Below are 27,794 nucleotides of genomic sequence, written 5' to 3' on the forward strand. Positions count from 1 at the left end.
GTTTGCAGGAATCTTGATCCATTTTCCATCAACAAGTTATCACACTGGCTCATTACCCTGGTGACATTATGCTGACTGGACCTAGTGAGAAAGACAAAACAGCTACTCTGGACTCACTGGCAAGACATTCTCATGGCCGAGCATAAGAAATAAATCTGAGAAAATTCAGGGGCACTCTACCCCAGTGAGATGTCTGAAGGCCCAGCGGTGTGAGGCATGCTGAAATCCCCCTTCTGAGGTGAAACATGCTGTTACTCCTGGACCCTCCTACAACCAAAACAGAGACACAGCCTCTATCAGATGTGCCTTTGCAGATTTTGGAGGCAATACAGTTCTCATCTGGGTGTGTTATTCCAGCCCATTTGCCAAGGGATCTGAAAAGCTGCTGGTTTTGAGCAGGACCCTAAACAAGAAAAGGGACTGGAACAGGTCTAGCACAGGCTGCTCTGCCACTCAGACCACGGGGTCCAACAGAGCCAGTGGTGCCTGGAGTGCCAGGTGGACATGGTGCTGTTTGGGGCCTTTGGCAGGTGCCCACAGGTGGACTGCAGGTCCTTGGACTGAGGAGCAGTGCCCCACTGTCCTCTGCAGACAGCTAGTCTCCACCTGAGAAACAGCTTTTGGCTACTGGGCGTCAGTAGAGACTGAATGCTGAGCTGTGGGCCACTAGACTTACCAGGCAAGCTGAGCTGCCCGTCACGAACTGGGTGTTACCTGACCCATCAAATCATAAAGTGGGGCATCCACAACAGCACTCCAGCATCAGATGGAAGTGGTATGTACGTGTTCCGACCCATGGAGGCCCTGAAGGCACAGTAAGTTACAGGAAGGAGTGGCCCAGCTGCCTTCTATGTTCCCAGCTGCACCTACGTCCTCACAGGGAGTTTCCTACCTTCAGCTGACACAGGAAAAGAAGACGTGGGCCTTGTTTACAGACGGTGCTGCGTGACATGTCGGCACAACCCCTAAATGGACAGCTGCGGCACTAGGGCCCCTTTCTGAGACATCCCTGAGAGATGGAGGTGAAGGGAAGTCTCACCAGTGGACGGGACTTGAAGCAGTGTAACTGGCTGTTCACTTTGCCTGCAGGGAGAAATGGTCACATGTATGTTTACGTACCTATCCGCAGGCTGTGGCCAATGATTTTGCTGGTTGGTCAAGGACTGAGAAGGAACATAATTAATGACTAAAAATATAGATTTTTTTAAAACTACAGAAGGCTCTGTGGGTTGCGTTGGTGGTCACGCTCCTGGCCGGATGCCGGGCGGAGGTGGAGCCGGAGCCAGAGGTGCAGCTGGGGCAGGAGCAGCCCGAATGGCAGGGCAGCCAGCCCTGGGAGCTGGCTCTGGGTCGTCTCTGGGATTACCTGCGCTGGGTGCAGACGCTGTCTGACCAGGTGCAGGAGGAGCTGCTCAGCACCCAGGTCACCCAGGAACTGACGGCGCTGATGGAGGAGACCATGAAGGAGGTGAAAGCCTACAAGGCGGAGCTGGAGGAGCAGCTGAGCCCTGTGGCCCAGTAAACCCGGGCCCGCCTGTCCAAGGAGCTGCAGGCGGCGCAGGCCCGGCTGGGCACAGACATGGAGGACTTGCGCAGCCGCCTGGCGCATTACCGCAACGAGGTGCAGGCCATGCTGGGCCAGACCACCGACGAGCTGCATAACCGCCTGGCCTCTCACATGCGGAAGCTGCGGAAGCGGCTGCTCCGCGACGCCGAGGACCTGCAGAAACGCCTGGCCGTGTACCGGGCCGGGGCCGTCGAGGGCGCCGAGCACAGCGTGAGCGCCCTCCGCGAGCGCCTCGTGCCCCTGGTGGAGCAGGGCCGACTGGGGACCGCCACCACGAGCACCCTTGGCAGCCAGCCACTGCGGGAGCGCGCTGAGGCCTGGGGCCAGAAGCTGCGCGGGCGGCTGGAGGCGGTGGGCACCCGGGCCCAGGGCCGCCTGGACAAGATGCGCGAGCAGTTGGAGAAGATGCGCGCGAAGTTGGAGGAGTAGGCCAGCCAGATGTGCCTGCAGGCCGAGACCTTCCAGGCGCGCCTCAAGGGCTGGTTCCAGCCCCTGGTGGAAGACCTGCAGCGCCAGTGGGCCGGGCTGGTGGAGAAGGTGCAACAGTTGGCTGTGGGCACCACCCCCACACCTGCAGCCAGCAAGAATCAATGAGTGCCCGGGCATCCGCCTGGGGCGCCCCACTACTGCCCAGGTGCCCCCTGCCTCCCTCCAGCCTACGGGAGGCCCTGTCCCTGACCCAGCTGTCCTCCTGGTAGGCCCTAGCTTAATAAAGAGTTCATCAAGCTTCACCGCAAAAAAAAAAAAAAAAAAAAAAAAATTAGAAAATTGATGGCAAGGAAATTTAGGAAAGTGGTAGCTGGACAGACTTCTCTGAACAGGCAAAAATGTGAAAAATATCTGTGTGCCATGTGAATGCTCCCCAAAGGGTGACCTCAATTGAAGAAGATTTTAATAATCAAGTGGATAGGACAACCCAGGCTGTGGATAGCAGTCAGCCTCTGTCCTCAGCTATGCCATCGTCCAGCGAGCTCACGAACAAAGTGGCCCTGGTGGTAGAAATGAACTTTAGGCATGGGTTCAGTATCACTGACTTCCATTCACCAGGGAGACTCGGCCACAGCCACATCTGAGCACCCAGTCTGTGCAGCAGGGGCCAATGCTGAGTCCTCAAGATGGCACCGTTCCCCAAGGTGATCAGCCAGCTACATGGTGGCAGGTTGATTACATTATACAATTTCCATCATAGAAGGTGCCGTGTCCTGTTCTTACCAGAATAGGTACTTACTCAAATAGGATAAAAATTTGCCTTTCCTGCACGCAGTGCTTCTGCCAAAACTACCTACTACCCACGGACTTCCGTAATGCTTATCTACAGTCATGGCATTCCTCACCACGTTGCTTCTGATCAAGGAACTCACTTCACAGCAAGTGAGGTGCAGTGGGCCCAGGCTCATGGAATTTACTGCATCTTGAAGTAGTTGACTGGAGATAATGGTTAAAAGGTTTTTGGAGACTCATTTCAACACTGGTTAGGTGGCAATACCTTGCGGGGCTGGGGAGAAGTTTTCCAGAAGCATCCAGTATATGGTGTATTATTTTCTCCCAGAGCCAGGATTCACAGGTCTAGGAGCCCAGGGGTGGGAATGAGAATGGCACAACTCACTATTACTGCTAGTCACCCACTCGGAAGATTTCTGCTTCCTGTTTCTCGGCGATCTTAGGCTATGCTACTCTATGGGTCTTCTTTCCATTAGAAGGAATGCTTCCACTAAAAGACAACAACGATTCCACTGAACTGGAAGTTAAAACTGTCACCCACCCATGTCGGGCTCCTCATGTCTCTGAACCAACAAGGAAAGGAGTTATAGTGCTGGCTGGGGTAACTGATCCTAACTAACACAATGACCTATGCAGCAGGAAGGGAACAATTCTAAACATGCCTTTTAGGAGACTTATGAGACTGGTGGTATGCAGTTGGTCCTACAAGGTCTGATTTTGCTACATATATCCCTTTAGCAGCAGAGTATTGGATTTTAGAAAGAAAGCACTTCTTATCAAGCCTCATATCACTGGTATGAATGAAACAGAAAAGTGAGCTATCTGACGAGTCTCTGAGTGCTTTTCAGAGGTTTTGATATGCCACACCTTCTAGACATGGATGATAAAAGGCTTGTCTACCCAGATCCAGAAGCCTATTCACAATGCCTTCCGGAAATTTTAATAGTTCCTTTGTATGCATGTTACATACAAAACACAAAGTAAGTACCTCTATAACAATCAAGTTTAAGCCATGATTAGAATGATTAATTAGTTCATTCAACAAATATTTAAGAATGCCTAAGAAGTACAATATACATTATTGGGTCCAATCTTGACATTTCCTTCATTCCTCAGCTAATATTTGACATGCATTTGGAACATCAGCATCAGAATGTGCTAATGGCTGAGAACAGATATTTGCTTCCACTGCATTAGTCCTTATGTGCACTAGCGAGTTATGGTGAAAAGATGGTCTAATAGCAGCATTTAATAATGCCAAACTTAAATTCAAACACGAGTAAGTATAAATAATCCAACCCAATATTATCACAACTTAACCAACCAGAAAAATAGAGCAACAGTTTATAAGAATAACATAATGTTGACTTACCTTTGAAGAGAAAAAACATTTTAAAGTTCCCTTACCTCTGGTTTGTACCCCCTTTCTGCAGGCATTGCTGGTGCCCATTATCCCCTGCCTGACCGACTTGGGCTCTAAGATACTGGAGCTCCATTTCTGTGGCTTCCACCTGTGATTACAAAGAACAGCAGACTAGACATTTCACCAGGGCAAACATATCAAAGAAAGACTTGAAACAGATGAACTGGAAATCCGAAAGCATAAAGAGTGAACTTCAATAAAGATGGAATTGAAACCAAATCTATAAAAATGGACACAAAAGGAAGTGCTGGCACACACTAGGGATGGCAGTAGGACCCTCTGCCCCAGATCCATGGTTGATGCAATCAATACTTTTTTTTTAATGTGGATATTTTGCACACACATCTTAGTTTACGTAGCAAAGTGATCATAAAAAACATTTGACACACAGATCAAATCTAGAGGGCTTAGCTCTTTATGAACTTAACACTGTCTAAAGAAAAACAATAAAAGAAAATAAAAGAGAGAAAATCCCTATGTCTCACTGGAGCATGAGAGAATCAAGGTTTGAACATCTGAAAATTTGGGGTGCAAACCTTCACACGATCTTTTGCTTTAAATGCTTCATAAGTTGTTGCCTAGAACTTTGGGGTAACTCAGATATCTCAACAGATTATCAAGTCAAAGGGCAGTGGGGAAACATGGGGACCTATCTTATGTAATAGCTCATCTCGGGGAAGAGGAATGGATCTGTCTCTGAGGAATTACCCATATTTCTATTCCACAGAGGAAACAGTGTCTAAGGAATCCTTCTGGTTTTCCAGTATTTGTTTTTAAAGCCAACAAAATTCTCTATTTTTATGACCCACAGGACAGACTATGACCTGTGCCCTTAAACCTGTGTCTTCAGAATGTTTCAGAAAACTTGCACCTTAGATGGAAGGACAGATTCTACTTTTTCACTAAGGACATTTTTATACTTTTTTCACACGAGCCAATACCTCTGGTAAGAAATGCAACTTCAAAAAAATGAACAGAAACATGAAGTAAAAATATTATTGACCAGTTTTGCCAGATGAAAAAAAAATCTAGAGACCTTTTGTTTATCATTGTGCATACAATTAACACTACTGCATTGGATACTTGAAAATGGTTAAGATGGTAAATTATGCATTATGTGTTTTAAAAAAGAAGTCTCAGCAAAAGGAAAACAACGTATACTAGAGCACGAAGCAGGATTCCTTTGCTCAGGAAAAGTCACCTTAAAGGCCCCTCTTAGTTATGTGAATGTAGCTTCACACAAGACATGGAGATCGCTTGGCAGAGCCAGTCATTAACATCAGTGCTCACCACCATTTCTGCCCCACTTAGATTGAGTCTCAGGTTTCTTGGACAATTGGAGATAAGTGAGGCAGTGGCAGCAGATACAGATCATCTTGCAGAACCAAGCAAAGTACATTGAAATGTAAAAGTGAAAAACAAAAGGTATCACTGATCTCATTCAAATGGCCTCCATATTGTGAAGAATTGGGGTGAAATCAGGAAACAGCCAAATAGAAAAACATGTCACATTTAAGGAAACCACCTATTAATTTCAAGTAGTTACATGTTTCCTTCATAGATGCATAAACTCATTAAGTATAATTCCAAAACACAGAAACTGCACTGGTAAAGTGGTTTAATCCGGCTTTTCAACTTTTCATTCATTCAGATCCCTCAAGTTCACAAAAGGCTTTCTTAGACCAAAGTGAGACCAAGGAATTCATTCTAGTGAAGTGCGCTGCAGAGATTGAAATAGAAGGAAGAAATTTTCAGGACTCTCCTGCTAGACTCACAGTTTTAGAGTAAGACTGGGCTCAGAGAAGTGAAGTGACATGCCTGAGATTGCACGAGTCAGGGCCGGCCAGCTGTCAGTCCTAAGTCCCCAGGCGCTCAGCCACAGCCTCCTGGTGACACCTTCATGCCCAGTCTATACAGGGCTACATGGTGTCTTCCCTTTTGCTTATGTTAGGGTCCAGGCTAGGCCACCCCAAAATGTGCCTCAACTGCACGCTGATTATTCTGAATTAAAGTTATTTAAGAAATGACCAGTGCAGGAGGGACATCCTGACCTTCCTTTCTGTCTCCCTGAAAGCAGGAATTAAATTGCCCATATTAAAGGTGCCCTCCCTGCACCTGGAGGAAGAAGGGCAAAGTTCTTCCAGAGTTGGGGTATTGGGGACTATACAAACCAACCTTCTTACTTCTTTAATTTACCACCCTAAGCCCAAACTCTGTTTAGATTCTTCACAGATTGAGCACCCAAAACCTACATTTCTTTGTCTTGTCAATTCTTCACAAATTTATTGTCTCTTTGTCTAAGGAGTATAAAAGCTGCCTGGTTTGGCCACTCCTTAGGTCTGATATCGCTGAGATCTCCATGCACATGAATTAAAATGTTTCTTTTTCTCTTGCCAATCTGTCTCATGCCAGTGTTATTATTAGTCCAACCACAAGAACTCAAGACAGGGTAGAGGGGGAACTTCTCCTCCCCAGCACTTACTAACTTTACATGCTGGGAAGTGCTCACATTCACAGGAAAATTTCTGTAGACATTTGGATTCAGCTTTAGTTCAGTAAACCTGTGAATATCTCACTTTAAGGGAGGAAGAGAGATGAATCAGAAGAAAATGATAAAGGTTTACATTAACTTGCCTTCCTAGCATACCAATGAGGGGAAAGCAAACCTAACTTGGCACCATATTGCTCAGAACGTAAGCATGCTTTACTAAGGGGCAGAGAATCATGCTGGTAACTTGGACACATACTAAACACATCTGGAGAAATGATACAATGATCCAGTCCATGCACAGTGGAACTGATTTCTGGGGTAAATGGCAAGAAGTCACTAGGGGAAACTAGTTCAAACATGAGTGGTTAAATTGAAGTACAACCGGAGAGTAAAGAAAGTAGACAACAGAAAGAGCTCACCAACAGTTTCTAGAATCTTCTCTGATTATAAGGGCACTGTGTTCATAAAAAAAAGTCTAATAATATTTTATTTGACTAATTGTTTTCAATGGGCTACTTTCCCTGAGAGCTCTTCTGCTGGGCTTGCAAGTTTCAATTATTTACATGTGGCATAAAAAGGTGGATACTGACAGTCTTCTTACAATGGCCCTGTGGTTGATGGAAAAGCTGGTCTTCTGGGTTTATTCCAGGGTTTGTTCAACTCCTCTACAAACTGGTCATCAGATAGAAACAATGGGAGGAAAGAAGGATGAAACTGATAATAATTTGGACATCTTCAATGACATTCTAAACTTTAGTTGATGGAAATTCTTCTTGGAAACCACCCCCAAAAAAACAAAAGTAAATTAGCTGAGTAAATTAGCCCTTGAATTCCACAGCTTTAACATACAGTTTCTCAAATAATCAGGAGAAACATTAGACATTTTTGAAATCAGCAAATCCCAGTAGTGATTAAATTTAATCCAAAAGTACTTTAAAGTGATGTTTCAATCCAATGTTGAAAGAATGGAAGTTAATGACAAAGCACACAAAGGTATTGTGTTTATAAATAATAATCACCAACTTGCCAAAAGGGAACATATGTATTTTAAAAACTACTCATCTTCTTTCCTAAAAAAAAATATTATACATAACTTAAACTTTTTTCCTAAGATTTCTTAAAATATGTATATGATTAAAATTGAGAACCAAAACCATTTTTAAATTAAAATAAGCAACTATTAAAGAAGTTCAAATCTGTCCTTGGTTCTTGATTAAAAGCTTTAGGATGAGAACAACAGAATGAGGTAAGGTGTGTGTGTGTGCGCACGTGCGTGCATGTGTGTGTGCGTGTGTGTGTGCGTGTGTGCGTGTGTGTGTGTTTTCCAGGTAAGGACCTCATCCTGAATCTCTTTGGATTCTGATCCTGAAAATTAATTGCCTGGTGGCAGAACTCCAGCAGCTTAATTACAGTCAAACCATGGTTTTGTTTTGTTTTTTTCCTGTTAATTAGACTTTCATAGTCTTTACTCTCTCAAAATACATTCAAGATAAGAGGGTGATACAGTGAGGTACTTGACAATAAACAAGATTACCTCTTTTTATTTCTCACTATGAATATTTCATACATTAACCATATCTTGTGTGAAAGAAAATAGGTCATGAGTTATGCTGAGGTCTAAGGATTATTTTAGAAGGTGATTAATTACCGATACACGGGGCACAATGAGACATCTCCACACTCTCGCTCTTCGAATAAGGTATCTGGGCATTCTTGGCCTCCGTTGGCTGCTTCTTGGATGATAATCCTGTATCGAGACTGTTTTATGGTGGCATTTCCTAAAGTAAAGGAAAAATAAAATTATAGTGCTCTTTTATGTGAATGCAGAGAAAAATCCAGGGTGAGAGAGCAATTGAAAAAAGAAAAAAAAAGAATAGAAGAAAAAAGAGTAGGTGGGAAGGCTATCTGGGGAATGAGACTAACAAGCAAAGTCCAGGGATTAGGACTCAATCTCACTTCCGTGAGAAAGACACACCGCACTTAATAATTGTGATTTCAAACCTACGTGCTCTAAAATGCAAAGATTGTTTCCCACTGTCTTAATATATTTTAATTCTTATTTTTATTGAGGTGTAGTCGATTCACAGTGTTAGTTTCATGTGTACAGCAAAGCAATTCAATTATACACATACACACGTATATTTTTCAGATTCTTTTCCATTACGCACAGCTCATTACAAGAAATTGAATATAGTTCCCTGGACTGTACAGTAGGTCCTTGCTGTTTATTTTACATATGGTAATGTGTATCTATTAATTCCACTGCCTTATTATATTTTAAATTAATCAGAGTCTATATTACCTATGCCATAAAAGTTCTATGGCGTAGTCTGAGAGGCTCCATAAAGCCAGTTTGATCTCAAAACAACAGCTCAGGGGCCTGAAGTTTAACTATTAGCAATTCTTCCCCCTCAGGTAAGTCACTTTCTTCTTCAGGCTACTTTTTATTATGCAAACACTCTTATTAAAATTAATACATTAGTATCATATTTATTTATGGGGATTAGCTTATTAAATGTCTTATTCCTCATAACCGGAGGTAATATGTGTCTAACTGGCATTTAGAGAAGAGGCACTACGGTGAAGACAGGACAAAACATTGTCTACTTGGTGATTTTGCTGAGCAGCACAAGCGTCAATAGGCACCTCAACCTAAGGACAGCTGGTGTTCACTTTAACATGGAGGCGGTTCACTTCATCATCTTAGATCCTTCTGAGTCAACAAGAACAACAGAAACCCACCATGGTGCTTTGCAACTATTTTAATCTTTATGCATAAGATACTGCACTTGATACACAGATACAAATTCTGGAACTTACAACTACTCAGAAAGTAGAGGTGTTAGACAGCTACACAACAAGTTATGAGACCCTACAGAGTGAGAATCGTTGGACAGTGGTGCAGTATTGGGAGAGGACAGAAGACAGCGTAATCATTTTTAACTCTGGAAACCAAAGACAGTTCCTGAAGGCAGATTTTATTCTGGGACTTGAAGGCTGAATAGGGTGGTTTCTTTTTTTTTAAAGGCTGAAGCCATTTCAGGTCAAGGAAATAGTTTGAGAAAAGGCACTGAGATGGAAGGGTTTGTGGACTTCACAGAGAAAGACACTGTGTTCGGGGGCAGAGTTGTGTATAAGGCTCATGCCAGTGCACTTCTGGGGGCTGGGGATGAGCACAGAGAGGGCTGTAAGGAATGTGGAGAGAAAGAAGCATAGGAGAAAACTGAATTAGTTTTTAGTTTTGAGACACATAATGGAACTACCCATATGAAGAGGAAAATTTCTAGAAATCCAGCAAACTAAGTGGACCAAATCAAAAGGGGAAAAAGGGGGCACTTTTATGAAAATTCTATATTCACATGGTTTTTAAACAATTTTTAGTGCAGAAAGACTTCCTACAGTGAGAATCAACTGACCTACAGCCCATTCCCTGTCCTCCTCCTCCCAGAACATTCTGAACTCTTTGTGCATTTAGTTCTTCTGTGGTTACCTCCAAATCGATAAATAATATGTTTATGTCATTTCTTCCTGATTTATTAACGTTCGACATTACCTATCGACCTTTCGCTATAATGGCTGAGTATTTATTTTGCACCACCTTTCAACGTTTTACAACTATATCACTATTTTTATGCCTCTCCTGGTTATTTACAGACTTAAATAACCTGTATACATTTTTTCCATCCCACTCCTCACTCCCACCCTCCATCAGACCAGCCACCATGGTTCTAAAGAGCCTTCCTGGGGAGACAAGCGTCCTCTTCTCTTGCCACCCACTTCCTGCTCCCTGTGCCGCACCCTCAGTTTCTCCATCTTTCAGTCTTTGTCCACTGACTCTACCATAAATAAGTTGAGATCTCTCATCCATGGATGGGCCTCTTCTTTTGTTTTTGATTAGGAATTGGGGCTCCTAAAATTAAATTCTACCATTTTAATGTGATTATGAGAAGGGGAGACCAACCCACTTTTATAACCTTGAACTATGAGTTAAGGAGATCTTTTCCATCTGCTTCTTTTTTTTTTCTCCTTTCTTTAACCTGCTTTATACCCAGAGATCTGACCATATAAGATATTTATTAGTGGCAGCCTTGTCCATTGGCTTCTGGCTGGCTTTGGCCAAAGGTGTTTTGGGGCATACAAAGGAAGGAAAAAAAGTTAACAAAGGACAGAGAGAGAGATGAGGGTATTTATTCCACAAGATTTAATCCTCGCAATCAACTCAAAGTTGGTTCCCTTGGTTCCCAAAGCCACAGTTCGTACAGAGTGCCACTGTCCTACAGCCACTTTCTCTGAGTTCTACCTACTGCTCCCATCTCTGTCAACTTTCAGGCTCTGGACCATCACTAGCCAGGCCCCACTGTTTGTTTACATTAACCCTGTCCACTCCTCTGTAACAGTTCCTTCATTAAATTTTCCCCAGTTACCCAATTTGAGTGGCTACCTGTTTCCCACAGGGCATGCTTATAAAGTCAAAGGAGGGTTGCTACTATTTGACGGAGAGGAATGGTATAATCAGCCCCTTTTTGAATGTAGTTAAGGCCCAGTAAGGAGTAGAGAAAAGAAAGCTAAATAGAAAAAAAAGTGTAATTAAAACAGTTCTGCATAATAATATACAAGCTATCTTCATTTGGGTGGGGACATTGTGGGTAAATAATTATGCCTTTAGGAAAATGTATCTTCCCCCACTTTCAATTAATTCTAATTACATCGTACTTACTCTGATGATTATTGTTTATCCTTAGAATGTGTACATGAATGTGGGTTTCTCTGTGTGTGTATGTGTGAGAGAGAGAGAGAGAGAGAGAGTGAGTGTGCTTTGTCCAAGTGTAAGGAGACCAGAAATAAAGATTGAAGACAATAAAAAAATGAATGGGCTGACTTTACCCCACCCTGAGAGAGAACAGGGATCAATGCCTCTCCCTTCACAAGGCATGCACATACACACACACACACACATGCACGCGTGCACACACACACACCCCCCACCACACACATAGAGGTATTTGCTTTATAGTGTAATTCCATGTCAAATAATCTAAAGTTTTGGAAAAGGAGTTGCATTGATTATCATGCCCTAAAAATGTTCAGGTGAAGCTGAGAAGGATGGATTCTACAGGCAAACAAACTTTTAGAAATGAGGTCAGGTTTTCCCAGAGAGAAAACTGGTTAGCACTGTATGGGAATAAAGAAATATTTATGTCTTTGAAGAGAGAGAGAGAAACAAGGAAGGATCATAATACAGGGAAACACCACCAGATCTGTGAGATACCTGTTAAGAATTTCTCTTTGTAAGTGGTTGTGTCTGTGTTTCTTTTCCCCTAAACATTGAAATCTCATGAATTTTGCATTCAGTTTTAAAGGATTTTTCCCCTCCCTATAAATGAAAGTACCTCAAATTATGACCAAACTTACAGCAGTCAGTTATGCAGAACAGACATGATTTAGCTCATGTTATGGGAAATTCAAGGATAGGCAGTTTCTACACTTGGGATGAAGTCCATGGTCTTCTCACTTGACCTGTATTTGAAGGCAGCACATGGGTAGCAGTTCGGTATCACCAGGACAATAATTCCATAAATCCGAGAGGTAACCAGCAACAAAAGAAATGGATGCCTCTGACAGTACCAGCATCATAATTTGAACTCAGACAAGAGAAGTTGAGCAAAAGGCCAAGTGGAAGCTCTCAGGAAGTGATGTCCAACAAAGCTTCCCTTTCCCCTGAATATACAAGTAGAAAATGATTTCTGGGAAGGAAATATGGAAAGGCAAAGACAGTACTTTTTGCAGGTGGAAAACACTCTATTAAATAAGTATGTAAAATATGTTAGAAATTTCCAGAATTATCACTTTAATCTATGTCACATCCACTTCTTGGCATTATGCATATGCTATCTCATTATTACAACACTTTATGAGATTGGCTCTTATTACTATTGTTGTTATTATTATTATTATACCCACTTTGCAGATCAGAAAATAGAGAGTATAAGAGGAAAATAATTTCCACAAAGTCATCTAGCTAGGATTAAAACAGCAGCTAAATCGATATCAAAACCCATGATTTTTCCATAAAAGAGACTTTACAGTAAGATGAAGAGAAAGAAAAGGGGCATTTCAGGGACGAGTTCACATCAGTGACTCTGCTATTCCCAGTGGATACTACTTCCTTCCTGCTGGCAGAAGGCCTTAACTGTCAATTAAAGCAATGTGTGTAGGGCTTTGTGAGTGAGGCTTCTGACCTCATTAGGTCTATGAAAAATAACAATAAATTAAAGTGCCTGTTTGCAAACAGAAATGACTGCTCAAGCATGATTATGGCTAATAAACAACTAATCTAAATTCAATTTTAACTTATGCACAATTTATAATTAGTAAGTCATCAGACATAATTAAACTTAAGTTAGTAATTGCAGTCCAAAGAAGTAACATTAAGCGAAGATGACAACTTAAAGACCAAGAGCCATATTTCACATGAGTGGACACAAACAGTGAGGGATATTTATAGACCCTCAGTAAAAGTCTATACCAGACTTTCCCCGGAAAGGTGGTAGCAAAGGTGGTGGAAATTAGCACATAAAGATGACCTCTGGGTGATTCATGGCCAGGTAAGCTGGGACACATTTCACTGAACTGAACAGTCATGGCTATTGAGCCCTGACACCAGGGTTACTCAATTAATGATTTGAAGTAAAGAATTGACCCCCTAAGTTTCTAATTGATTTGAAATGTGAGAATAGGGTAAAAGCAAGTACAGCAAGTGAGAGCATGGTGAATGTGAGCCCTTGCTGACAGGGAGGCAGGGTTGGAGATGGATGCAAGAGGGAAGGCTCCTAAAGGCACATGGATATGACAAGTAGGTGCAGGATGGGGACATACTGGTCACACACAGAAGTTACTCCAACACCAATCTGCAGAATTCTGATGGTAGGTTTATAAAAAGTGACCGCGCTGGCTTTCCTCATTTCTCAAATGTCTCGGTTACTAACAGGTCTAATAGATTTCAGCCACCCATTCTGTCTTTTTTTTTTCTGGTTTATTATTTTTTTTAATTGAAGTGTAGTTGACTTACAATGTTAGTTGCCAGTGTACAGCAAAGTCATTCAGTTATACACATACATAAATATATATTTTCTTTTCAGATTCTTTTCCAATATATGTTATTACAAGAAATTGAATACAGTTCCCTGTGCTAAACAGTAGGTCCTTGCTGTTTATCTATTTTATATACAGTAACGTGTGTCTGTTAATCCCAAACTCCTAATTCATCCTCCTGCCCCCTTTCCCCTTTGATAACCATAGCTACTTTCATATGTCTGTGAGTCTACTTTTGGTTAGTAAATAGAATTTGTATCACTTTTTTTAGATTCCATATATAAGTGGTATCATATGAGATTTGTCTTTCTCTGTCTGACTTACTTCACGTAGTATAATAATCTCTAGGTCCATCCATGTTGCTGCAAATGGCTTTATTTAATTTTTTTTTTTTTACTTAGCCACCTATCTGCTTCAAGGCACCAACATCCTACCAGACTTTTCACTATGTCAATCTTAGCTCTCATGCAGTGCTCTTTCTTCCTCCCAACTTATAAGTCCAGTTCACCACTAAACAAACACAATCCAGATTCTGTTGATCATTCCTCTCTAATCCATCAATCCTGAAGCCAAAGGATGGCACCAGTGATATTTTAAGATTCGTATCATGGAAACAACCACACATTAAATACTTTCTGGGGTTGAGCTGCAACGCTAGTGCTTACTAGAGTTCAGACAATCCCTCTAATCATGCTAAGCCTTAGTTTCCTTGGCTGTAAAGTAGGCCAAATATACGTTTCTATTTCATATGATCATTTTGAGGATAAATGAGATACTGAATGAAAAGTATGTCCACACTGCCTGGGACAGGGAGTCTCCTCCAGCAGAGTAAGAATTCAAGAGACAAGGTGAGAAGACAGATTTTAAAAAATAGTAGGAGAAGAGCATCATTAGTTGAGGCTCTTTCTAAATAAAAGAAAAATGTGACAAAAATGGTCTTCCATTCAGTGCTGGATTTTACCTGTGTTCTGGAAATCTAAGAGTAGACCATGGGTGGCTTAAAATCATTCCATGTCTCTAGTAAATTAAACTCGAGCTGCAGTTAGCACCAGCCACCTTCTGGTATCATTGAAGAGGAACAGGTAGGGTCATCAAACATCCTGTTTCCTCAGGACAGTCCAGTTAATGCCTGTTTTCCTGGCTACAAGAGCTCATCTACTCACTTTCAGAAAGTCCTCAGTTTGTATGAAAAATTACATGATCACTCAGAAAAAAACCATCACCCCCATGATTGCAAGAAACAAGCACATTTTGTATCTCGCCTCAGCAGAAGGGTTGCATTTCGAATGTGTAGAAAAGGCAGGCTGCACTGCTGTTCTTAAAATTATCTATTTAATCTGATCATTGGGCCTTTTTATTTCTTGCCACAGAATTCTGCTTGAGATAGCAGTTCACACATCCAAAGAAAACTGCTTTGTGCCCCGAGCACACTTGCTTATGAATCTTTATGTTAAAAATGAAATGGAAAGAAAAAGATAGGGCTTGCCTCAAAATAATCAACCAGAGCTACTTTCTATGTGTTCTTACAATAAACACATCACAAAGATGCTACATAACTAAAGAGAACTGGCATTTAATCAAAGAGGAGCATGAATATGAGGTGAAAACAAGCTTCACTTGGCAAAAAATTCCACATGGTCATTAAGGAGTCTGTTTCTATGTTAATGCTACAGACAAAGATCCCAGTATGATGTTAGGCAGCCTGAGTTTCTTCAACATTAAATCCCCTAAAATGTAGATTCTCTCTCCTGATTAATTATACACAAGAGAATATCCCCTTTCTAGTTTATTTGCAACCATTTTTGAGATTCGGAGCTGATTTCCTTTGTAGAAAAAGTACAAAAACAGGATTCACCAGACCGACTATGTCCCACTTAAATTTGGAGAACCCAGACTCTGGGTTCTCAGAGGGAGGCAATGACCCGTACAGTGCTGTCACCATTGATAAATATTTATCAGGTGGCTGCTATATGGAAGAGACGCATGCAGTGCTGTGTGTTACACTGAAGCGTACATGCGTGCATTATTAAACCTCCCCAGTGAAGCAGAAGTGAAACACGATGGATGGAGAATAATGGGAGACGTTCTCCATAGTTTTATAAGCATTCAGAAATGATAATATGAACTTTGTATTTACTATCCAAAGGCCATCGAACCCGTACGTTCTCTCTTCACTCAAGGAGAAATGGAAGGCTTAAGTGGTGAAAAATGCAAAGCCCTAGAAGAACCACGAGGAGGAAGTTTTCATATCCTTCCTTCCTCTTCATCTTGGTGTTCCCTGCAGAGAGCAGATACATCAAGGGCTGTCTCCTCCCCCCAAGTTCCCTCCCAGGTAGACCTCCAAGTCCTCCCAGATGAACACGGAGCCCATCCATATCCAGATGATATTAAACACAATTGCAAAGCTCTTCTGCTAAACTTTCCAGGATTGCTGAAAAAAGGCTCCAGGATACCCATATATATCTTTCATTTTGAAATGTTGCCTGAAAAAAATGTCTTCTACAGTCTTAACTTTTCATAATCATCATTCACTTAGCCACACAGGCCAAGTTCAGCAGCTCGGGCAATAGACAAGACCCCTAGGGCTCAGATTTTGAATCCAGCTCATTATCAAACTGCTATACTGCCGTGGGCAAAGCACTTAACCTTCTAGAGCTTCCATTTTCTTACTTGTCCTATGTGGGCAATAATGTCAAGCCAACTAACAGGACAGCTGTTAGGAATGAGATTTAAAGTGTTTTGCAAATCACATATATACATACTGTACTTCATGTAAGCCTTTACTATGGATTTCAAAAGAAGCAACTCACTTTTATATGTGCCACCTAGGATGACAGTTGAGCAAATAAGCATTTTTGTCCCTATCGTAGGCACAACATACTCACTGAAGCCTACACAACAGTTAAATTTCTAGAGACTATCTCCAATATCCTCTACTTCCTATTCTCAACCACTAATGCTCTTCAAACATTTCCAGTTTGGATAGCTAGCCTTACTGGCCTTTCCTCTCTTCAAATATCCCAACTAAGTCCCACACAGCTAATCTTGCTGTCTCCTCAATCCATGTGGTCCTTCACCCTGACTCTGTATTAGAATCTCAGAGGGTACATGTACAGACTCCTAAAGTCCCACAACCCAAAGAATTTAAATCAGAATCTCTGGTGGGTGGGGCCCAAGCATGGATCTATTTTAAAAATCTCCCTGGTAGGGAACCACTGACTTAGCACACTTAGAGCTAACATCTCATATTCATCCATATGTAAAACAGAAAAAGACAATGCAGCATGCTTAACCAAGCAACAGAAACAAATGAGCACCCACTAAATCGTTACTGCTCTCAACACATTTTAAAAAACATGACCTGCCTTCAAGCTAAATACATCATATTGGGCATAATTGGAAATGTGTACTATAAAGGCGGACGGTTACCAACACTGTCTAAAATGGTGCATTGCACTTGTCTTTTCTTGCTGCCAGTGTGTGAGGAAATGACAGGGATTTATTCCCCCCACAACCTGACCCCTTTTCATTTTAGCAGATAAAATGTCTGGAGGCTGCCTGCTACAGCTTGCTGACATGTGGCACTCAGTCAGCATTAAGACTGAAATACACTGCCACGCCATACTGCACTTTGTGCAGATGGGTTTGAGAAGGAGGCACAAATGTCATCTAAGATGCAAGTTCAAGATGTTGTCATCATTATTAGTCATGAATCCAGAACTATATGTTAGAAAAATCCTTTTAAATAATACATGTCTCCCTATCCTGTTAATGTTTCATGCTTTCGTGGGCACGAAAGGACAATACTCATGCCCAGGATCATGCTGACAGCTAGAGGACAGAAGGGCTTCTGAGTCAAGTTCATGGGCCATAGCAGAGTAAGGACTCAAGTTAGGGACAGAACCTTCACGGGTCGAAACTTCTGCTAGAAAGTCCAGAATCTCAGATCCTCATATCTTTTCACAAAGGAGTGAAGAACATCACTCACCCATTTGCTGTCTGGAGCCTGCAATGTTCCAAATGGATCAGCACTCATCAACGCTCAACCACAGAAATCCTGCTCTCTGCAATGTTCTGCAATGTCCCTTCCAGGATGTGTCTACATGTAAAGAAAGACTGGTTTACCTGAATGTAAGGTGTGTGGGGAATCTCTCAAATATTAATATCAGCTGTGATATTAAAATTTTTAGTTTGGGAATAAAGGTAAAAAAACTCAAAGGAAAATAACTCTGTGAAGGCAAACCAATTAAAATAAAGTTTTTCATTTTCAACTCTAAATTTTATCACAATCTAGACAAAGACTCTTAATTATCTCCTTTATGCATGAGGTTCATGTTATTACCCATCTTGCTGTCTTCATTATTTTGTCACTAGCTTTTGAAATTCCTCTTTTGGCTTCGAGTGGATGTAATAAAATGACTTTTTTGAATCGGTGAATCTAGAACTCCAGGTTTGTGAACTTGGGAAAATTACTTATTTCCCGGTAAATAATTAGATCACCTTACTTGAGGACTTTGATGACGAAGAATTAAGTAAAGGGATGTAAAGTAGGTCATTCAGCATCTGGCATCTGGTAAGTATACAAAACTGCTAGCAGGCAGACAGGTTAGTGTGGGGAAGGGGGTAAGCACATTCTTCTTCTCCTTTATCCAGATAACCCCTAAGCTTCCTTTGAGACTGAACAGAGGGTCCCCTCTTTCAAGAAGTCTTTCCCATCCCACCCTCAGCCAAGGAGCCCTCCCCTTATGCTTCCAAGCCTCCACCAGATCCACACTGTATCCTACTGTCTTCTTGTCTCAGAAAGAGACAAGCAGAAATCTTCCAAACAGCGAGTCTCTCCAGGTCTTAGTACCAAGGAGACAACTAATGAATGACTGTTGACTAAATAAAAGGATGAATGAGTGAAAGTCCTGACTGCATGAACATACAAACACTGACCAAATACTTATTTTCTTAAATGGGGAGTTGGGAGAGATGAGTTTCCACCCATGAGGCAGGGTACACATCTGGTGAAACTCTGTTAGCATAGAAAAAAATAGATTGCTGGAGAAGTTTGTTTTTTAGTTCTATGTAAAATGTTTATCTTTTATAACTTTGGAAATTTTCAAACATATCAAATAAACCCAATGTATCCATCCATCAGCTTCAACAATTACATGGCCAAGCCTGTTTGAACTATACACATACCCACCCACTCACACCCAATTATTTCAAAGAACATTCAGATATCACATAATTTCATCTGTAAATTTGTCAGGATAGGTTGATAAAAGATAAGGTTTGTTTTCTAAACATAACCATAGAAACTATCATACATAGAAATACTACTATCAATTATCCTAAAATACTTATAAATACCCAATGGTCACTGGGTTACAATTTGGGTACCAATTGGCAATTGGGTTACAATTGGTTGCTATGTCCTACAGGATCCTCCTCCTTTTCTTCCTGTCTCCTTTGCAATTCTCATTGGAATACTTTTAAAACATTTCATAAATGCACTGCTAAAAATACAACACTGAGGAAAATTTTTGGAGCACTGGCTTTTGGAGAAAATTCTCCATTGCTGGTGGTAAGATCCTGGCTTTTAATGAAGACGGTAAATCAGGAAACAAGTGATAAAGCCTGTGGCCAGTGCACAGGGCCAGGTTTGGTCAGAGACACCCCCCCTTCACACACACACACACACACACACACACGAAGCCTAACTCCCTTAGTGCGTGGACTAGAAAGTCACATGATCTGACAGAGAGACAGAGTTGGGATGCTTGTCTATCTTGGCCTTCACTGCCAAAGGAATAAACAAAAAAAAAAATCACCAGAGATTTCCTAATCACATGCCTTCTATTAATACTTGGGTGCAGCTGGAATTTTCATTACTCCATCTAGTAGGATACCCAAGACATAACTGTTTATAAAAAGGAGTTCTTGATTACTCTGGAAGAGGAATTTGAAATTCTCAAAGGAGGAGACACTGTTTTGGAAATCGAGAATACATCAAAACAGAAGAAAACACTATCCCTGCACTCATACACTTTACATTCTAACAGAGGCAGAAAGATAATTAAAAATAGTATCAGCTATTTAGTGTTTTGTATGTCAGTTAAATGCTGTGCAAAGCCCCAAAACAAAACAGAACAAAACAAAATGCAGAAGGGAGGGCTAGGGAATGCATGCATGTGGGGGGCAGGAGGGATGGGTGTAATAAACTTCAAAGCCTCAATGAGAAAGAATATTTGAACCAGAACATGAAGGAGGTCAGGGATCACCTATATAATAACCTGGGGAAGAGAATTCTAGGCAGAGTGAATAATATTTGTAAAAGGCCCAAAGTCAAATTCTAGAAAGAGCAAGGGAGACAAGCGTGGCTAGATCGTTGGGCATCCTGGGGTGCATAGAGAAGACAGAAAAGGAGGTCAGTGTCTCCACGTGGGAAAAGTCATTTGATTCCTATCTAATATCATACATATAATGAATTATTAAAGGCACAAGTCAACTTTTCCAAAGAAAAAGATAGGGTACAAGCTTTCTGTATTTAGGATAGGAAAAATATCTAAAAGCACAAAAATAAAAATCATAAAGTAAATGATCAGTAAATTCAACTATGTTGAAACGGAGCATCTCTGCTCACTGAATGACAAACCTCACCCTGAATGGTAAAGTTTGTACTATATTAAACAGCCAGATTCACGCTCCAGAATATAATCTCCAAAACAATAAGAAACAAGACCCGAGCACTTACAGTGTTTCAGTCGCTTGCCAAGTGTTTTCCATGCATCTATCCAGTCCTCCTAACAATCCTAAAACCCAGTTACTCTCATCATTCCTATTTTGCAGGTCAGAGAACGGAGGCACAGAGAGCTTTTGTGCCTTGTCCAAGATGCCACTGAAGTGATAGAGAAGACTTGAAACCCAAGCAGTCTGGGTCCGGAGCATGTGTCCTCACCTGCTGCTCTGCTTTGCTGCCCTGGCCCCCGCCCCCACCACTGCCTTGTTCCTATTTCTTCTGATCCTTGAATGCTCTCAGCCAAGTGTAAGAACTGCGATCCAATACAATGCTAATCCAATCATCTGGGTTAGTGTCTTAGCCACAGGATATGACAACTGTTCCCAGGAAGCAAATGTCAAAGTTAGGATTCTGGCCCCTAGAGAAAGCCAATGAGGACAGAACCAGCATCCTGGGCATATGATCCATGTGGGTTCACGCAGGCTCAGTGGGGCTCTGACTTAATGTTCTGTTGCAGCTTAAAAATCTTGGTAATTTTTGAGCCAGGCACTCACAATTTCATTTTGCACTGGGCCCTGCAGATTATACTGCTGATCCTGATAAGAACAGACACTGATAACGTGGTGAGTTAGTGAGAACCTCTTTGTCTTTGGGTTCATTTTACTCCTTGGAAGCACACACACTCAGGTGACCAGGAAGGATTTGCTCCATCCTGGATCCATTCTGCCCATTGCTTACTGTGTGTTTCTCTCTTTGCCCTGAAATCCCTTGAGCCAGAGAGAGGGTTTATATAATCACCCAGTTATGAGACCTCCAGTGGATGGGCGGAGAACTCAGTACATATCAGGTCATGAAGACACACTATGAAACAACGTCGAGTTATGGAAATTTAGACACTTACTTATAATTCTCATTTACTTTTATTCAAGAAAGCAGATTCTCTTCATTTCTTGGTCAGATAATTGAACAGCCTCATACTTCTTTCCAACGGGTTCCAGCGCTGTCTAACCTCATTATTTTCTGTACTATTTTTTTCTCCTGAAACACAAGTCTGATTCTATCACACTCATGCTGAAAATTTAAATTGTCTATCAGAATTTCAGATAATGTCCAAACTTCTCAGAGTGCATAATCTCTTCATGAGCTGGCTCCTGCGTGTCTTTCTAACCCTATTTCTTATCTCTCCCCCATATGCCTTGTGCATCCTAAGTATCACAGGCTGCCTGTAATTAGTTGAATCAAAATGGATACTCGCACCGCCAAGCCTCTTTACAAGCATGGCCTTCTCCATCTTTAAGTTACTTGGACCCCATGTACTTGGAAACTCCCGATCCACCAAATCCTGCCTCCTCTAACCGCTTACCTACAGCGAGACATCCTCCTTTGGCTGCTTAATACCCTGTGCACATTCCTGCTCTAGAAAGAATACACTTACACACTTGAATCCCCTAATGAAAAGCCACTTGATTAAAGTAACCTCATCTTATTCATCTTCATGTTCCCAGTGGTCGGCACAAAATTCGGTACAGTAAGCCCTATGCAAAGCTCTACTCAATGACTGATACGTTCATCCATTGTCATCCCTTCAGTAACCATTTAGGCACTACTGCATGGCAACCACTATTCAGCACATCTAAAGGCACAGTGCCAGTTACATTCCAGCTGGGAGACTGGGCAGTGCCAGGAGGAAACCAGCACAGTGATAAGCAAGAAAGAGAAGCGGAAGGAGGTGACATCTTAAGGTGGTCAGAGAATGACTCTTTGAGGTATGACATCTGAACAGAAAACAAAGTCCTGATCAAAAGGCACCCAATCAAAAGCTTGGGAGAAGAACACTTCTGGGAGGAGGAGCAGCAAGTGAAAAATCTGAGCAAGATAGAACGAGCTTGGTCAGAAAGGAGGCCAGCAGAGCTAGAGGAAAGGAAGAGACAGAGGGTGGCAGGACTGAGTTCACAAGTTGCTTGGCCAGAGACTGTCAGGAGGCAGCCCTCCTGATGGTTCCTGCCACGTGAGTGGAGACGCATTTCCTCCGCCTTCATCATCCCTGGACTCCACCGCCTCCCTCACTTGTGGTCCAGGAAGGACAAGTGACACCTAAATCATGACTTTGGGAGAAGGGAGTGGACATACTTTCCCTTCTTTATCTTCTCTTTCTCCAGGACACATCTGCTCCGAGGATGCAACATATTCTGATCTGTTTGCAGCCACGCTCATTCAAGGTTTTAGTCATCCAGCAAGGCCTGTGACCAGGTAGCTAAGTCTGTCTAATTCTGGGGGTGAGAATCAGCTGATATTTTGATCTCCCTCTGCTTTGATGTACTCAATTGTCACCGAATTTGGGTGATGGGTGGGAAATGGGTAGGAAAAGACAGACTTCCTCAAAGTCTAAGACCCTGTGTGTGCTGGTTGGTCATGTTATTTCAGATTCCATGCAATGTATCACAATATAAATTTACTAAACTCTGACTATTGTTCTGCTAGTAGAAAGTCTCTCTCTCTCTCTCCCTTTTTCCCCACACATATGCACACACACACTTAAGTATCTTTTGTTTATAAAATTAATTTTCACGGCTTGAGCTTGAGTACTCATGGATCATACAACTTAGAAGGAACAAACTAAGAAATGAAGGACAAACAGGGTGTGATCACACTGAGCTAGCCTCTTCTTGTAGGAAAAGAAAACTCGAGGAAGCAAGCTGTCTTATGATGCTCCATGTTATATTTATCCTAAGATAAGCATACAGAGTCTCAGAGAGGTTAACTGAATTTCAGAACACAGCTAAGAAGTGGCAATGCCAGGAGTCCACCATAAGGGTGTTAAGATTCTAAAGGTCACGCTCCTTCCACTACACATAAACAAATTAGAGAGAAGCTCAAGACAGAATAGAATTAAATGCTAAATGGGATGCAATCAAGCATATCAGCTTCAAAATTGTTGGAGTCATTCAGCAGTGGCAGAGGTATCATTGGCTCAAACTAGACATGAACATAGACTTTCATTTGCTTTTCCAGATTAAAGAAGTTATTAATAAAAAAAAATCTTGTGACTGAATTCATGCAGTCTACACTCCTACTTTCGTTACCATCTATAAGGTCTCAAATAAAGTTATGATAAGGGTACTTTAGATGTCAGAGCAAACGAAATTTAACTTGGAAAGATCTCAAATAACAGAGAATTTGTCATTCCTAGCATACTTATTTTGGGATATTTTCTTCCTTATCAATGAAAATAAGTCATTCAGTAGCTGCTCTCTCTGAAACATCTCCATGTAGTAACTTAATTTTGAAGAAACTTCAAGAGATTAGCAGGATATCCAGTGACAATCTTTCTATTAGGGAGCACTTATAAGTTGTTTATCTAAGCTGTCAGCAATCTACTTCATTTTCAGCATGGATTTTAATATCTTTCTGATTTGCTACCATACATAAATTATTTGATGTTCTTATAAAACCTGTAGTTCCAAAGTGACATATTAAGATCCCAACATGTAACACCACCTCTAACCCAAAGCTTTGTTTTAGTAACACAAATTAAATAGTTTATAAATCCACCATCATATTAACTAATCAAATGCATCAGAAACTTCCTAAAACCACTCTCTGATTTAAAATCACATTAAAATTGGAGCAATGCCAAGGAAGTGAAAAGGAATTAATTTCTTCTTTTTAATTGCAGAAAATTATTTAATTAACCGAAAGTAACACCCCAGCTAAATCAAAACTAATTTATTCTATGTCTTTGTAAAAAGTACACTGAAAGGCTAAAAGTAAACCCCTAATTAGAATGAGTACCTTGGTTTTTGAAAGGCAACTCATTCACCTCTATAAGCAAATAAGGATTATAGTATGTCGCAGTGTATTGCATGCAGAGATTTCTAGAGATAGGAGAAAGAAACCAGCCAGAAGTAGAAACATTTTGAAAAGAAAGAGCATTTACATTCAAAGAAACTTAGATTTTTGCCACCAAGACTAAGAATAAATCATTAGAACTATCCATGTGAGCCACGGGGTTTATTTATGCTAATGTGGCCTGACTGTTGAATGACGCAGATTAACAGTGCTTTAAAGCAACTTTTAGATAAAAACTAGAAGGGAACACAGTGGATTTTAGGTGTAAGAGACAGAACCCCATGCTTCAAATCTACATTTGTTTATTTTGATTGCTTGTTTATTTATTTGATTTTTTTAAGACAGCCAAGACAATATTGTTCATGATAGATTTTTGGTTTTTTTGGAGGGGGTTTGCAGAAGAGGCAATTTGATTTATTTATTTATTTATTTATTTATTTATTTATTTATTTTAATGGAGGTACTGGGGATTGAACCCAGAACCTCATGCATGCTAAGCATGTGCTCTAACACTTGAGCTATACCCTCTCCCCTATGACAGACTATTGACAGGAATGACAGCACAGGCACTTTGATACAAATTCCAGTGCACACAGACTCCACTTTTTGTTTGAAGTAAAACCTCTGGCCCAGATCATGCACAGGGTGACTGCCTTCTTTTTCCTCACAGTGTCTGTTCTACCTGAAGTGTCACTCCACTGCCTTCCTATTCCCTGGAGCTTCATTTCCCTTTTCTATCTTTCTGTTTAATTGACAATAGCGCTCTTCCTAAACCTAAGCTCTTGTGGTGGAAGGATGCTGGCAGCTTCTGCCACACCTCCTATAGTTCAGCACCTTGACGGACTGATGGGAACAGAGGGAGGAAGGAGGTCAGGTTCTGAGTTCTCTCCCAGATTGCTGAGCAAGGGTGTCCTGGGGAGGTCAAGAGCCACTGCCTTGACCGGAGCGGAAGGCCCCCACAGTCAGTTCCCGCTGCTTTCTGCACCACTGCCCGTCACCTCCAGATGGGTCCTGACCTGAGGGGCTGATCCCTGGGCTGCTGAGTGACTGAAGGACCTGACCCAAACCCGGCCACCAGACTTTACTTGGTAAGTTGAATAAAGATCCCCAAAGGAAAGGAACTTTCCGTCGGTGTTGGGTTCTTGACGTAAAAAGTTTGTAGATTTCGGACTAGACAGCCATTGCTGCGCCCCATTTCTGCTGGTTATAAGAGCAGAGATTCAAAGGAAGCCCATTAGAAGGGGCAGGGCAGCAGGTGCACAGAGAGAAGCAGAGATGGGAGGAACCACACTGGCTCTGAGAGCCGGAGGGAGAAGCCTCAGTTTCTGCTTAACTTTCTAGTTCCCATATGCCCGCAAACTGTCTTTTCCTTATTTTTGGACATCTGTGAGATTTCCTGCTATAACCTCCCAACAAGCCCCTTTTTACTTAATGTAGCTTTGTAAGCTTTGTAAAAAGACCTTTGATCCTTAAAAGCCAAAACAGACTTGGTTAGAACAATATAATAGACACACATTACACATTTCTCAAAGAATCCATTGGCACATCATTAAATTAAAATTTTCTACAGTTCAGTGGTTCTCAAACTTTAATGTGTCTTAGAATTCCTAAGGCAATTTGTTTAAAAACGCAGATTTGGAGGCTCTGATCCTGACTTCAAAATCAGAATCTCTTAGGGTTTTAACAAGAATCCCAGTTAATTCTGAGCTGGAAGCCTATGGGCCACACATTCAGAAAATTGCTTAAACTAGTCTAAGTTTTACCCTTGGATCAATCTAGGCCACTGAAAAACTGCATGTGACCAGAATTTTGGATTTCAACATTATACCCTTTAATTGTATATTAAAAACTCCAGGAAACCCATCATTGCATTCGCTACAGATATACGGCCTCAGTTGTGAGTGCTGTTGCAATGTGGAGCTCTGGTAGGAACTGCCTTTCAGGAATTAACAATTGAATAGTCTTTGTTTCCCATACAATACTTATACGACTTCACTGAAATATTAATAACCAAACTGACTGGATGAATGAATGAATGAATGAATGAATGAATGAATGAAAGCGATGGAATGTGTTTCCCTTTTAACCACATTTGCCAGGAAACCAGAGACAAATGTGAATCTCTAAGTCCCACATCTTCTACTGCCAGCGTCATAGTGTGATGTGGAGGAAATTTAGTTGTAAAGGCAGATCCTCTTCCCTTTCAGCAGTTTGTTAGGTGTGCTTAAGCAAGTAGGTTCTAACTGGCATCCATTTTGTCTGACACAACTTCACTGAATTCTATTCTGTCTAAAGTTCATTACTAGGCACTTCGGGGAATGAAAACTGAAAAGGTGTTAGCCCTCCAGGACTTTGTGTTTTTACAGAGAGACACAAAACACATTAACCAATAGCTAGACTGCAAGCCATTCAGAAAGGGTTATGAGACTCTAGAGTGAGAAGTGGTTATTTCTAGCAGGAGGATCAGGATCAGCTCTGCAGAGGAGGCAAGGATTTTACATCTAATAAGATGGGCAACCAGCAATGGTGAGGAGAAAGACATTCCAGACAGAGAGGAATTCTGATTCTGCCTTCCTACCTTTTCTCCTAGCTTCCTGAATTCCACAAAGCACATATTGTACTTTGTAACTGTATATTCATTTAGGTAATTCTGTGTTCAATGCCTCTGTCTTCCTCCACTGGCCAGCATTCTCCCCTATGGAGGGCTTAGTGTGTTCCCCCACCACTCTGCACATATACACACGGTACCCAGCACAGTGCCTGAAACACAGTGAGTGTTCAGCAAATATTAACTGCTGAAGGAGTGGTTAAGAGCTTAGGATTCCACGTGCTTTTGCCATTCATTAGTTTTGCAACCTTGGGACCCAGAACTAAGCCTCTATTTCCTTGTATGGAAGATGAGATTATATAGTCCTTTTCAAATAGAGTTAACAATTAAATAGGACAACACATATCAATAAATTATAGACTGCTTCCGTGTCAACCACTGTATGGACTAATATTTGCTCTGAAGTCGGGGGGGTAGGTAACAGCATTTATATTTCTGCCCTCTGAGGACCAGGTCTCCTTATAACCCACCAGTGCTCTTGCACGTCTGAATGGTCATCAGGTTATCATGAAATGTTCTAAATTTCCTTTCTTTTTGCCAAATCTGATTTCTTGGCCAAATCAAAGCCACCTCATACTGGGTTTTAATAGAGATGGGCAGAAGGTGCCAACTTTAAAGGGAAAAAAAAACCACATGGAAGGAAAACATTGAAAGAAATTAAGAGAATTTCATCTTTTTTTTTTTTGTCCTATGTATGAATTGAAGGCAAGTATCTTTTACAGATTTTATCAACAGAAGCCTTCAGTTTGGAAGAGGTATGGGTGAGAACTGTAATTTCTACCAGCCCAAGTGTTTTTCATTTCTCCCACTAAATTT

At 41.5% G+C, this 27,794-nt stretch overlaps 1 protein-coding gene and 1 pseudogene across 1 annotated transcript in view; one reads left to right on the forward strand and one right to left on the reverse strand.

Moving 5' to 3' along the window:
* Window positions 1–27,794, reverse strand: part of LOC140693441 (thrombospondin type-1 domain-containing protein 7B-like) — a 160,567-nt gene that overhangs the window by 89,155 nt on the left and 43,618 nt on the right. Inside the window, 2 exon segments of the mRNA XM_072957307.1 lie at window positions 4,196–4,299; window positions 8,351–8,480. Of these exon segments, the coding sequence (XP_072813408.1) occupies window positions 4,196–4,299; window positions 8,351–8,480 (234 nt within the window).
* Window positions 1,017–2,306, forward strand: LOC102536158 (apolipoprotein E-like; annotated as a pseudogene).

Source organism: Vicugna pacos, unplaced genomic scaffold, assembly GCF_048564905.1.
Source record: "Vicugna pacos unplaced genomic scaffold, VicPac4 scaffold_19, whole genome shotgun sequence".
Classification (NCBI taxonomy): domain Eukaryota; kingdom Metazoa; phylum Chordata; class Mammalia; order Artiodactyla; family Camelidae; genus Vicugna; species Vicugna pacos.